Source organism: Erythrolamprus reginae, chromosome Z (assembly GCF_031021105.1).
Source record: "Erythrolamprus reginae isolate rEryReg1 chromosome Z, rEryReg1.hap1, whole genome shotgun sequence".
Taxonomy (NCBI): Eukaryota; Metazoa; Chordata; class Lepidosauria; order Squamata; family Dipsadidae; genus Erythrolamprus; species Erythrolamprus reginae.
This window is the reverse complement of record NC_091963.1, coordinates 131,797,695-131,812,189: the sequence shown is the minus strand read 5'-3', so window position 1 is coordinate 131,812,189 and position 14,495 is coordinate 131,797,695. Positions and strand designations below refer to the sequence as shown.

At 44.8% G+C, this 14,495-nt stretch overlaps 1 protein-coding gene across 3 annotated transcripts in view; it reads right to left on the bottom strand.

The window, feature by feature from the left end:
• Window positions 1-14,495, bottom strand: part of CACNG7 (calcium voltage-gated channel auxiliary subunit gamma 7) — a 68,160-nt gene that overhangs the window by 30,976 nt on the left and 22,689 nt on the right. For all 3 annotated transcript variants that reach the window (XM_070766875.1, XM_070766874.1, XM_070766876.1), the window contains exon 3: window positions 8,746-8,850. In XM_070766875.1, the coding sequence (XP_070622976.1) occupies window positions 8,746-8,850 (105 nt within the window). The remainder of the gene's footprint in view (window positions 1-8,745; window positions 8,851-14,495) is intronic.

The following is a 14,495-nucleotide window of genomic DNA, read 5'->3' as shown; positions in this document are numbered from 1 at the left end:
CGGTAGCGCTGGCGACAGAGAGTCTCCACTGGGCAGCAGCATAAGCGCCACCCAGTGGTGAAATCCATTTTTTTTTTTACTACCAGTTCTATGAGCCCGGTTTGATGGGTGTGGTGTGGCTTGGTGGGTGGGGCAAGGGAAAGATACTGCAAAATCCCCATTCCCAACTCACTCTGGGGCCAATCAATGGTGGTATTTGCCGGTTGTATTCCGCTACCAGTTCTACACAACCTGTTGGATTTCAGTCCTGATGCCGCCATCTTGTTTTTTGTTTCTGTGCATGTGAAGCTTTTTTTAGTGATGGGTAGGTATCTAGGTAGGATATTTGAACCTGTTGTTGACTGACTGCTGGGGGAAGCTTCTAGATGTTGCCTAAAAAGATATACCAGTGATGGCGAACCTATGGCACGGGTGCCACAAGTCGCACATGGAGCCATATCTGCTGGCACCTAAGTTGTTGCCCTAGCTCAGCTCCAACGTGCATGTGTGTACTGGCCAGATGATTTTTGGCTTGCACAGCAGTTCTGGAGGGCATTTTTGGTTTTCAGAGAGCCTCCAGGGGGATTTGTACCCTCCCCCAGCTCTGGGGAAGCCATTGAAGCCTGGGGAGGGCAAATATGAGCCTACTGAGCCCACCATAAATTGGGAAATAGGCTGTTTTCAGACTCCAGAGGACCTCCATGGGGTGGGGGAAGCTGTTTTCGCTCTCCCCGGGCATTGAATTATGGGTGGGATGCTCACAGGTGCTTAATAGCGCATGTGCATGCTCTTTCAGCACCCGAAGAAAAAAGATTCGCCATCATTGAGATATACCAACCTTCAAATATCCTCAAACTTCTTTGTCCATGTGGATAGGTATGTTCTTAGGTTTGAACCCAGAGCTAAGTAACTACCCCACTTCCCTACTCAAATCCACTTAATCCTTATTGATTGATTGTTTATTTAGATTACTATCCTGCCCTTCTCCAGAAACTCAGGCAGCTTACAACAATATGAACAAATTACAATACAAAATACAATATAATACAAAAGTGAAACCCAACCTAAAACTAATAATTAAAACCTGTATAACCATGATGGCACACCTATGGCATAGGTGCCACAGGTGGCATGCGCAGCCAAATTTGCTGGCAGGCGAGCCATTGCCTAGCTCAGCTCCAACACACATGTTTGCCTGGCCAGCTGATTTTCAGCTCACAGAGAGGCTCTGGGAGGGCGTTTTCAGCTTCCAGAGGGCCTCAAGGAGGGATTGAGGAGGGCGTTTTTGTCCTCCCCAGGCTCCCAGGAAGCCTCTGGAGCTTGGTGAGGGTGAAAAATGGGCCTACTGGGCCGACCAGAAGCTGGGAAATGGGCCATTTCTGGCTTCCAGGGGGCCTCCAGGTGGGGTGGGGAAGGCCATTTTCGCCCTCCCTAGGCACTGAATTATGGGTGTGGGTACTCACACATCCACAATAGTGCGCACACACATGCTTTTAGCATCCGAGGAAAAAAAGGTTCGCCATCACTGCCCTATAATATAAGAAACCCCTGTTAATTAAAATCCCTATAATATATAAAAAAACATTCATTCAACAACAGTCAACAACAGTCTTGTACTCACATCTATGACTGGAACAAGATGTTAAGCTCAACAGCCCTAGGCCTGCTGACACAGGTAACTTTTTAAAGCTTTGCGAAAGGCCAGGAGGGAGGGGGCAGCACAGATCTCTGGAGGGAGTTGGTTCCAGAGGGCCGAGGCAGCCACAGAGAAGGCTCTTCCCCTAGGCCCCGCTAGTTGGCATTGCTTAGCTGATGGGACCTGGAGAAGGCCAACTCTGTAGGACCTGGCTGCTGGGATGCATGAGGCAGAAGACGGCCCCATAAGTATCCTGATCCCAAGCCACGTAGGGCTTTATAGGTCATAACCAATACTTCAAATTGCGTCTGGAGATATTAATTCATGCCGCCACCCAAGCCTGGTGAGTCTATTGATGAGAATGTGGCTGGCACCCTAAAGGTTAAATTAGCTCCCTACCACCTCTTGCAAAAACCCCTTCATTTTTTTCAACTTCCAACAAAAGAGAGCTGTGTACGGGTTTTCTTTCTTTCTGCGGTGCCCATTTTCTCCACAAAAATAACTACTAACTTGTTAATTCTTCTGGAATTCTTGGCTGAGAATTTATAATGGAGCCTTCTGCACGGCTCCATTAATCACCTCCTTTTTTTTTTTGCCAAGAAAATGGCCCATATTAAGAATACTTGATTTACTTTGAATTAGCAATCTGGGTTAGAACAAAGAGCATTTTGCCAATCCCTTAATAAGGAAATGGGGGATTAAAAACAAATAAACTTCGAGGCACCAATTAAATCCATCTCTACGGTTAGGATGCCTGATTCCTGGGTGGGTGGGAGAATACTGTTTTAGTTAATAAATTAGAATCCGAACATTTTCAACAGAGGTGTCCTGGGAGGAGAGCTGATGTCGAATTGAGGATCATGCATCATAACACAAACGGTGTGTTTGTACACGAGCTGGGTGGGGATTATGTGGCACTATTTATTGCTTCTTGCATGGCATCGTTTTGACAACATTATCACACCCTTTAGGCAGAATGGGAAATAAACTGCATGCCTGTGAAATCAACAGATGTTGAAACACTGCTGCATTCTGGAAAAGCTAAGTTGATTATCTGTACAACAGATAAACCTCAAACCAATTCTCATAATTTGGATGAAGTATCTCAGCAAAAAGTTGGAAAACAGTGTTGATATAACTATTTGAACTAACTGGTTGTTGGACTTTACCTGAAGAAAATAAAGGAGCATTTGGGAAGGAGACAATTAGTGCCTCCAAAGTAGAAAAAAACCTTAAATCTGTTAGCACTTAGAACAAGGTAGTTCAACACTCCGCAGTCTGCATTGGTTTCAGATCAGTTTCCGGTCACAATTCAAAGTGTTGGTTATGACCTATAAAGCCCTTCATGGCACCGGACCAGATTATCTCAGGGACCGCTTTCTGCTGCATGAATCCCAGCGACCAGTTAGGTCCCACAAAGTGGGTCTTCTCCGGGTCCCGTCAACTAAACAATGTCACTTAGTGGGACCCAAAAGAAGAGCCTTCTCTGTGGCAGCCCCGGCCCTCTGGAACCAACTCCCCCCAGAGATTAGAATTGCCCCCAGCCTCCTTGCCTTTCATAAGCTTCTTAAAACCCACCTCTGCCGCCAGGCATGGGGGAACTGAGATACTCTTTCCCCCTAGGCCTTTACAATTTTATGCATGGTATGTCTGTCTGTATGTTTGGTTTTATAATAAGGGTTTTTAACTGTTTTAATATTGGATTGTTACATGCTGTTTTTATTACTGTTGTTAGCCGCCCCGAGTCTACGGAGAGGGGCGGCATACAAATCAAATCAAACAAACAAACAAACAAACAAGTAAATAAGTAAGTAAGTAAGTAAGTCAGTCAATCAATCAATCAATCAATCAATCAATGTAATTATTAATGCATTGGGCACCATTTTGGTCTGTCGTGACTTCATGATGCTGCCTACATCAGGGCTGTCAAACTCTCGGCCCGTGGGCCAGATGCATCACACGTTGACCATGCCAATGCTGAGTTTAACAAAAGGGTGGGAGCGAGTCCTGATATGTCACCTGACACCGCCACGACAAGTTTGACACCGGTGGTCTACATCTCAATCCCAACCAATATCTGAGAATTGTAAGTCAACATTAACTATTCCGTTTGGTGTTTTCACTCTTCTTCCAACATACTTTCTTTGCTAAGGAGACAATCTGGAATGCTTCATTGAGAAGATGATTGCTAACTTGGACAGAGGATGAGACCAAGGTCAGCTCCTATTAGCCATTTTAGGAAAATGAGGGTCTTGTTGGTTGTGGGAACCTGCATTTCATAACCAGTACCTGAGTGTCAAAAAACCTAAACTTGGCTTCCACAGAGACACTTTTCCAAAATATTGTCATATCTGATGCTGGACTTTTATAAACACACTAAAAGGATCTTTGTTTGAAAGCAGGTTTTGTGCCCTTTTATGAGAGAGATAATTCTGCATTAAATCAAACCAGGAAATAAAACTGGTTCCTCCCAGTTGTGTTTTTGTGGTTCCATTCTCACTAGGTAACATTACAGAATTTGCACAGCTCTGGCTTGCTTTTGCATGGTTATACCTTGTATTTTATCTTCCTTTATTTCCCTTTTTAAAAAGAACTTTAGTTGATGGGGAGAGGGGCTCCATTTGTTGCAATCTAACCATTGGCTGCTACTGTTGTTACTATTCACAGGGTAATAATAATTGCTTGTTCTCCGTCAATATCCACTAACCCAGGGATGGGTAACTGTGGCCCCCTTTATGCCCTGTGGATCTCAACTCCCAGAATCCCTGATTTTACCTCAGCTGTGAATATCCGCCTGATCTCTCTGTTACTTCACCTGAGCCAAGATGGCGGAAGTCCACAGGGCAAAAAAAGAGAGCCGTAGTTATCTACTCCTGCACTAGTTAGTTCTGGCTAAATCCAGTGACAAAATTGGAACTGGATTTCTTCATCATTAATCATTCTTAATCAATTACAGCCCTAGTAGAAAACAAAGTTTATCAATCATTTCCTTCGATTTCACCGCCCCTCCCCCCATCTCATAACCAGGCCTTTTGCCTTTTTCATTCAGACTATTTTCAGACACGGGTTTAGCACCCTTTCAGAAAAGTGGTAGACCCGTGTTCAGAAATAGGCTGAGGGACACATACGTCATACGCCTGGACACTTCTGCCACTGTGCCAAACATGTCATTTCAAGCATATTCTTATGTGCTCAATCCTGCCCTTTTTCAGGGAGAGTGATTTAGCAGTTTACTTTTGGTGGAAGGGAAAAAAAGGAACTTATTTATTTTACAAGATTCTGTTTTTGAAGCCCCTCTGGGTGGCTTACAACATGGGGAATTCAAGCAATCGCTTTCTTTAACTTGCCCCCCACCCTCATTAAATCGCTACAGATAGCAACCATTGATGGTTTTGTTCATAGGACTAAGTAAGCAAGAAAGGGAGGCACAATTTTTAAAGCTTCTCTATCTCCTTATGACTACCAAAATCAGTGAATGTGTTCCTGCTAGCTGGTAAAGCTGGGGGTAAAAAGCAAACCCAATCACTCTTCTTACACATATGTAAAAGAGGTGATGCTTTGATCACATGATTATGACAGCCATCTTGATTTTTTCACTCGCCTCATGCAGACCCCAATCTCTGAATTGGAGAAATGGTGGCTGCCATCCCCCCTCCCTGTTCTTGGTACCGGATGAGCAGCTGGTCTGCCGCAACTGCCTCGGGGCAGGACTCTGCAAGGCTTGTGCCGTTGCATGCATAAACTGCATGACTGCTGCAAACTTCACCACACAGACAGCCGGGGTCCTGTTGCAGTTCGTGCATGCAATGATACAAATTTTGCAAAGTCCTGTTCCACCAGGCAGTGCCATCACGAGTCCCGCAGAGACTCATTTCTAGCAGGTGGGCCTTGTGCAGGGCCGCGAGATGGGCATCCTACCTGACACTTGTAGCTCCGACACATCCCTCGTCATTGTGTCCAGATAAGCCCATTGTTAGTGATGGGTGAACCCAACGGTGTTCGGGTTCGGCAAGTTCGGACGAACTTTACACAAAATTCACCTAGTGCCGGTATTAGTATTTGGGGATCTTTGTTTCATGGCAAAGGATGTGTCACAGTCAAAGGAATACTCAGGTATTTGGAGGGAAATCTGAATGTGGGTCTTCAAATACAAATATCGGAAGAAGGGAGGAGTGTTAAAAGATATTGATGACTGGGAGAGCCATGTTAACAAGGTCAGCTAATGAATAGGCATAGCAACTGAGTCAGCCAATGGGAGCTAAGCACATCTGAGTCTGTGCAGAGAATCGAAACTGAAAACTTAAGCTTAAGGCTGGGCATGGCTTAGTCCACTCTGCTCTCTATCCATTCTGTATCCACAGCCTACTCTGTGCTTGTCTGCTCTGCTGAAATGAAACTAACTCTACTGTTTGTGTTTATTTGAAGAAATAATCTACTTGTGGTATTGTATATATATTATTATATATTATTATTATAAAGAAGTTAATGAATCCAGCTGAATCAGTTATCTGTGTGTGTTTCTGGAATTGATGTTTATGCAACAAACTCTGATACAGATGGTCACTTGATCACAAACAAGTGAAGGTCTGCCCCGCTCAAATCCAGACAACAACTGAATCGGGGTTGGGTAGATGTCCCAGCCCACCAGCTGAGAGGTGGCCAGAGGCAGTGTTTGATTTAATTACCAATATGATACTCAGCACAGAAACCTGGCTCCCTTTTTTATCGATTGATTTTTATCCTGCTTTTATTCTTATCCAACTCACAATGGCATGCATATACTGTGACTCTCTGAGGTGAGTTGAGCTGAGAGAGGGGCATTGGCTCAAAGTCACTGAACTGGCTTTCCTGTATAAGGCGGGAGTAGAACTCACAAACTTCTGCTGATTGGCCCAAAGTCACCCAATTTGCTTTCGCGCCTAAGGTGGGAGCTGGTTTGTAGCCCAGCCCCTTCACCAATACAAACCGACTTAGGTAAGTCCTATAGTCTCTGCCGCACGAATCCCAGTGACCGGTTAGGTCCCACAGAGTTGGTCTTCTCCGTATCCCGTCGACTAAACAATGCCGTCAGGCGGGACCCAGGGGAAGAGCCTTCTCTGTGGTGGCTCCGACCCTCTGGAATCTGCTCCCTCCAGAGATCAGGACTGCCCCCACCCTCCTTGCTTTTTGTAAACTCCTCAAAACCCACCTCTGTCGTCAAGTGTGGGGGAACTGAGACATCTCCCCCTGCCTATGTAGTATTTGTGTATGATAGGATTGTATGTATGTATTTATATATTGGGGTTCCTTGTTTTTAGATTTTTAAATGCACTATTGTTATTTTTTAGATTTTAATTATTAGATTTGTTATTATGTATTGCCTTCATCACTGTTGTGAGCCGCCCCGAGTCTGCGGAGAGGGGCGGCATACAAGTCTAATAAATAATAATAATAATAATAATAATAATAATAATAATAATAATAATGTACAACCCAGCCATAGGGGACTTAATGCCCAGGTCCTTGATCATTGCCCCTTATGCACATGGCAGGTTTCTCTCTCTCAAATGATATGAACAAACCATTGGCAAGCCAGGATTTAACCTAGAAGCTGTGTCTGGAAACCCAGCAGGTTTGGAGGGAGAGAGATTCCCCTCCTGTCACTCCCTGTCAGTTGCCTCTGACTTGTCAGTTGCCCTCAATTGTTTCTGGAAAAGCCAAGCAGGGCAAGAAAGTTGGTGGTCTCCCCCCCCCCCCACTTCCAAGTTAATAGTACATTCTGTTAGTACGTTTAGTGCCCTTTTAGTGTTCAAGTACCTTTTCTCATCCGTGAAACTTAACAACTCTGTATTGTAGCTGACTCATAAACATTTGTATGTGACTTACAAGAATTCGAAATACATGTCATCACCATAATGTTGGAAGAGGCAGGCTTGCAACCTTAACTTTGCGGAACAAGTGGAAGTAAAAGGTTAATGTAATACATTTTGTGGTTCTGATTGTTAAAATCCTGGAAATGATGGAGATGGGCATCCGATGTGGATAAAAGCAAATAACGGCAAGAAATGCATTTCAGGTTGAGATTTCTGTCCTTTAAATGGATAGAATCTGTATTTTATGTGCAAGACTTTTCCCGCAATGCACTTGCAATTGTGTGAATGGGTTTAAAAATGAAAGATAGGATGGGATATACTATATTTTTTGAGTAAAAGATGCACCTTTTTCCTCCGTAAAAGAGGCTGAAAATGTGGGTGCATCTTATACTCTGAATGTGGCTTTTTGAAGCTTTTTTTCGGTCCTAAAAAAGGCGCTAATGATCTTTTATTTTTTTAAATTTATTCATTTGTCCAATACACAATACATATGGAAGAGAGTACTGTAGATATGAAGTAATATATATAAAGATAATATGTAAAAATAGAGGAGAAGATATATGAAAGGAAGAAAATATATATGATATATGAGATAAAGGAAAGACAATTGGACAGGGGACGAAAGGCACACTAGTGCACTTATGTACGCCCCTTACTGACCTCTTAGGAACCCTGAGAGGTCAATCGTGGATAGTCTAAGGGAAAAATGTTGGGGGTTAGGGGTTGACACTATTGAGTCCCAGCTCTTAGTGGCTTGCAGGCTTTTTTTTCATTGCTACTTGTTCCCAATAAAGTTTTTTCCAGCCCCAACGAGGTGGTAATGATCTTCCCAACTCTTAAGGCTTGCAAGCTTTTTCATTGTTACTCTCTCCGAAGAATGTTTTATTCCAACCCTAAGTCTTTGCAGGGTTTTTTTTCATTGCTACTCACTGTAAATAAGGTTTTTTTAAAGCCCTAACCAGGGGATACAAAATGTGCTGAAGCTGACCAGACTAAGGACTTACCAGATGAATACCTGGCAGGTAAATCTGCCCCCTCATTTTCCTCCCCAAAAACTAAAGTGCACCTTATACTCTGGTGTGTCTTATACTTTGAAAAATAAGATAAGTTAGGAACTTGGGGGCATATGGCGCACAGGGCTATACGGCATGCAGAGTGTTAATTCTTCCCTTCGGCTGCTGTGCTGATTTGGCTCACCTCTCCAATATGCACCTAATGTTAATTTATCCATTGTTAATGCTGGGAATCGTATCATGTCTACATGACTCATCTACTTACTGAGAATATTTTCTGTGTTCTCCGTAACAAGGGGCCCTTCAGGATCAGGATCAGGCCTCGGCTCAAGGAAATATTCGGAAGCTACACAGCTGCCTTTTTTCTGACCTAGAAAGAGAGAGAAGGCATAAAAATCCAGGCAGCAAAAGTGGCCCATATTGAACAGTGTTTCTAAACCTCAACAAGTTTAAGAAGTGTGGACTTCAACTCCCAGAATTCCCTAACCAGCACAGCTGGGGATTCCCAGCAGAACTCTGGGGATTGGTCCATATCTCTTGCAGTTGCTGAGGTTCAGAAACACTGGCATAGGACCTTCAGGGAAGAAGTGAGCCACGGTGGCACAGCGGTTTGAGTGCAGTACTGCAGGCTGCTTCTGCTGATCACTGGCTGCCAGCAATTTGGCAGTTCGAATCTCACCAGCTCAAGTTTGACTCCGCCTTCCGTCCTTCCAAGGTGGATTAAATGAGGACCCAGGTAGTTTGGAGCAATATGCTGACTCTGTAAACTGCTTAGAGAGGGCTGTAAAGCACTGTGAAGCGGTATATAAGTCGAAGTGCTATTGCTATTGCTAAATGGTGCCTTTGTAGAATGAAGTCCCAAATCAGCAAGGCCAAATTGTAGTCATATATACAGTGTTCCCTCGATTTCCACGGGGGATGCGTTCCGAGACCGCCCACGAAAATCGAATTTCCGCGAAGTAGAGATGCGGAAGTAAATACACCAATTTTGGCTATGGACAGTATCACAAGCCATCCCTTAACACTTTAAACCCCTAAATTACCATTTCCCATTCCCTTAACAACCATTTACTCACCATTATTACTGGTACTCACCATTGAATAAGACACTTAGTGATCCTGATATTTATGAACATAATTATTTATTAACAATAATTATTTTTTTTGTTATTTATTTGCAAAAATCATTAGTTTGGTGATGACATATGACGTCATCGGGTGGGGAAAACCGTGGTATAGGAAAAAAACCGCAAAGTATTTTTTAATTAATATTTTTTGAAAAACCGTGGTATAGGCTATTCGCGAAGTTCAAACCCGCGAAAATCGAGGGAACACTGTACTTCCATTCAAACAAGCCACTTTTGTAAGATAAGTCAGCTCAGAGCTAGTGCCAAGCAGGCTGCCTCTGACTATTTCCAAAGCCGTTCTAAGCTAGATGAGAAAGAAGACACTCCATTTTTGTTCTGCTGTCCAGAACATGGTCCTGAGGCCCCAAGAACCATCCTGGAAGAGATGTAACTCTTTTCTTTTACTCTTTCATCTTGGGATAAAATTAACCAACAGCCCCATAAATGCATCTCTAAGGATAGGAGAGTAGAAAGGAAGTGGGTGGAGAGTAGAAAGGAAGTGGGTGACCAAGCACAGCTACTCAACGCCTACTTTGCATCAGTCTTCACACAAAAGGGAACCTCCCTCCAACCAATCTGCAATTTAACTGCAACAAACTGCCCCAGAACCGAACTCAACATAGACAAAAGCACAGTGAGGGAACTCAACGAATACAAATCACCAGGGCCAGACGGACTTCACCCCAAAGTCCTAAAAGAATTGGCAGACACCATAGCGGAACCACTCCTCCTCATCTACCAAATATCCTGGATCACTGGAGACCTACCGGAAGACTGGAAGCGAGCTGACGTAGTCCCCATCCACAAAAAAGGCAAAAAGACCGACCCAGGTAACTACAGACCAATCAGTCTGACCTCTATACCTGGAAAAATACTGGAGAAAATAATCAAAAAACAACTTACCCACTTCCTAGAAACAAACAAGATCATATCCAATAGCCAGCACGGATTCATCAGAAACAAATCATGCCAAACCAATCTCATATCATTTTTCAACACCATAACCAAGTCAGTTGACCAACGCAACTCAGTGGACCTCATATACTTGGACTTCAGTAAGGCTTTCGATAAAGTCGACCACAATCTCCTAATCCACAAACTAAAAAAAAATGGAGTAGATTACTACACATGTAGATGGATAAACAGTTGGCTGACCAACCGCACCCAACGAGTTGTCCTCAACGGCACCAAATCCACATGGAAAAAAGTAGACAGTGGAGTACCACAGGGCTCTGTCCTGGGTCCTGTACTCTTTAACATCTTCATCAACGACCTGGACGAGGGAATAAAAGGGGAACTAATAAAATTTGCAGATGACACCAAGCTGGCGGGGGTAGCCAACACCCTTGAGGACAGGCTCAGAGTACAAGAAGACCTAGACAGACTATCACAGTGGGCCCATACCAACAAAATGAGGTTCAACACCGACAAATGCAGAGTCCTCCACCTCGGCAAAAAGAACCCTAGACATACATACAGCCTGGGAGATACCCCACTCAGCAGTAGTGACTGCGAAAGAGATCTTGGAGTCTTGGTGGACAATCAACTAAACATGAGTCAGCAATGTGCAGCAGCAGCCAAAAAAGCCAACTCAATCCTAAGCTGCATCAACAGAGGAATACGCTCCAAGACCAGGGAAGTACTAATACCACTCTACTATGCCCTGGTCAGACCCCACCTGGAGTACTGCATCCAATTTTGGTCACCTCACTACAAAAAAGACATCGAAACTCTGGAGAAGGTGCAAAAAAGAGCAACCAAAATGATTAGGGGACTCGAAACCAAGACTTACGAAGAGAGATTGAGAGAACTGGGCATGGACAGCCTAGAAAAAAGAAGGTCTAGAGGGGACATGATAGCAGTTTACAGATACTTGAGGGGTTGCCACGGTGAGGAGGGGGTCTCTTTATTCCCCAGGGCACCAGAGGGCCGGACGAGGAACAATGGTTGGAAGCTGACCAAGGAGAGATTCAACCTGGAAATAAGGAAGAACTTCCTGACGGTCAGAGCGATCAACCAATGGAACTGCCTGCCAGGGGAGGTGGTGAACTCCCCAACTCTGGACACCTTCAAGAGGAGATTGGACTTCCATTTGGCTGGGGTGCTGTAGGGTTTCCTGCTCAGGCAGGGGGTTGGACTCGATGACCTAACGGTCCCTTTCAACTCTATTAATAAAATAAAATAAAAATAAAAAATCTTTTTTTAGAGAGTGCCACAAAAGGTCAAATGCTCACAGAACAGTTTTTTTCTCGAATGCCTTCACTCTGCTAAACAAATAATTCCCTCAACACTGTCAAACTATTTACTAAGTCTGCACTACTATTACTACTAGTTTTTTCTCATCATTCCTATGGGTAATCCTCCCAGTTATGTCTATATGACTGTAACGTTGCTTGCATCCTTAAGATTTTTTATTAATATTGATTGTTTCTTCATTGCTTATTTGACCTCGATGGCAATCATTAAATGTTGTACTTCATGATTCTTGACAAATGTATATTTTTTTAATGTACACTGAGAGCATATGCACCAAGGACAAATTCCTTATGTGTCCAATCATGCTTGGCCAATAAAGAATTTTATTCTATTGCATTCCATTCCATCCTATTCTCTCATGAAGGTCCAACTGAACTGATTTATTGCTGATTATGCCTATGCACAAGAATCTTCTCAATTAAAGGTTAATTGTCAACAGACAATTAGGTTAAGGTCAACAGACTTCAAGGAAGGTTGGACAGTTCACTAATAGTTATGTAGGGATTCTAGGCTGGTCCCTGTTTTAACTCCTCGTTCAGATTATGCCACTCCTTGTCCTACATCACTTCAATAGCTTCCTGGCAGTTTGGTTCAGCCAGTTAACACTCCCCCTTCTACCAGCATGTCACAGGAAAGGCTCCTAGGAAAGGCCCCTGGGTCAAGGAACAAGTAGCCAGAGTCCCACATTCCAAAGGAGCATCAGGTATCTGTACCCACTGCTCTGTTCATGAGATCTAGTAGTTCAGATGATGAACCAGCACTGGAGACTCAGATTCAAGTTCTACTTCCAACCATGGAAGTTCAGTGGGTGACTCTGGGCCGCTCACTCTTCCTCAGTGGCCCCATCATCTCATAGGAATATTGGTGTGGAGCAAAAGAGGAACTAAACCGTATTGGGCTTTGAGCATGAGAGTAACAATCTAACAAGGAAACAAACAAAGAAATGTCTCTTTTGTTTATTTCACTGTTCCACACCCGCTACCTTAGATGTAATAAAGGAACAGTTTCCCTGAAAATAAAACAGGGCCTTATTTTCTTTTGAACCCCAAAATATGGTCTTGGCCTTATTATTGGGAAGGGGGGGGGTTATTATTTTGGGGGTGTAGTAGGTGGCGAGTGTGAGACTCGATATCCCATCGCTGCCATCCCCCCTCCCTGTTCTTGGTACCGGATGAGCAGCTGGTCCACCGCAACTGCCTCGGAGCAGGACTCTGCAAGGCTTGTGCCGTTGCATGCATAAACTGCAGGACTGCTGCAAGCTTCACCACACCGACAGCCGGGGTCCTGCTGCAGTTCGTGCATGCAACGGTACAAATTTTGCAAAGTCCTGTTCCACCAGGCAGTGCCATCACGAGTCCCGCAGAGACTCATTTCTAGCAGGTGGGCCTTGTGCTGGGCTGCGAGATGGGCATCCTAACTGACACTTGTAGCTCCGACACATCCCTCGGCATTGTGTCCAGATAAGCCCATCGTTAGTGATGGGCAAACCCAATGGTTTTCAGGTTCGGCAAGTTTGGACGAACTTTACGCAAAATTGGGCCGAACCTGAACCGAACCTGAACTCGAACCCGAACGGGGAATCCCTCCCACGAAGAGATTCCGGGGGCGGAACTTTGACGTCACTGACAGGTTGCTAAGGATGCCAAGGTGATCACTTCCTGGATTCCATGGAATCTAGGAAGTGATCACCTTGGCGTCCTTAGCAACCTGCCGGTGACGTCAAAGCTCTGAACTCCAAACACAACCCCGAACTTTGCCCGAAGTTTGAAAAAATTTCAGGTTCGTGTTCGGCATACTGAACACCGCAAAATTCAGTACGGACCCGAATTGTGCGGGTTCAGTTCGCCCATCACTACCCATCGTAAAAGATAACTTCTCACAAGTTCAATAAAACTTCTCAAACTTGTAAGAAGTTTTCATTTACGATGGGCTTCTCTGGACACAATGCCGCAAAACAAGTCTCAGGTGGGATGTGCGTCTTGCGGTGGGGCACAATTTGGGGCTGGCAGGGCGGGAAGGGCCGCGAGATGTGTGTCCTCCATGGGACTCGTAGCTCCATCACATTCATTGTGTTGTGTCCAGTGAAGGGCTGCATTTACCGGTGCTACCGGAACACCCGTGAGCACGCACGCACATGTGCTCCCAGCAGGAGATTCGGCTCCTGCACATGTGCAGAAGCTGAATCTTGTGTGAAAACACGTGTGCAAGATTTCTCAAATTTTTGGCATTTTTTTGCTTCCGCATATGTGAAAGGAAATGGAAGAGCCTTCTCCTCCCCCTCGGCCCCCGCCTGCATTGGTAAGAGACCTCCAGCAGTCCCCCCCATCGCGAAAGGTTCCCCTCCATTTCCCAGCTGGTCATTCTGGCTGCCCCCACCCCCTTTGGTTCTTCTCCGTGTCCCATCTGCTCATTCTGGTCACCTCTGCCCCCTTCGGTTCCCTTCTGCATCTCCACCACTGGTTCCGGCCACCCCCGCTCCCTTCAGTTCCCTTCCGTGTCCCCGCCACCCAGTCTCTTTTTTCACTACCTTTGGGGTGAAGCCACCACCGCTTGCTTGCTCCTTGGCCCTCTTCTGCAGTGCTAGGAGCAGGCTAGGCAGGCAACCAGAGCTTGGTGCCACCCCAGCTGCTGT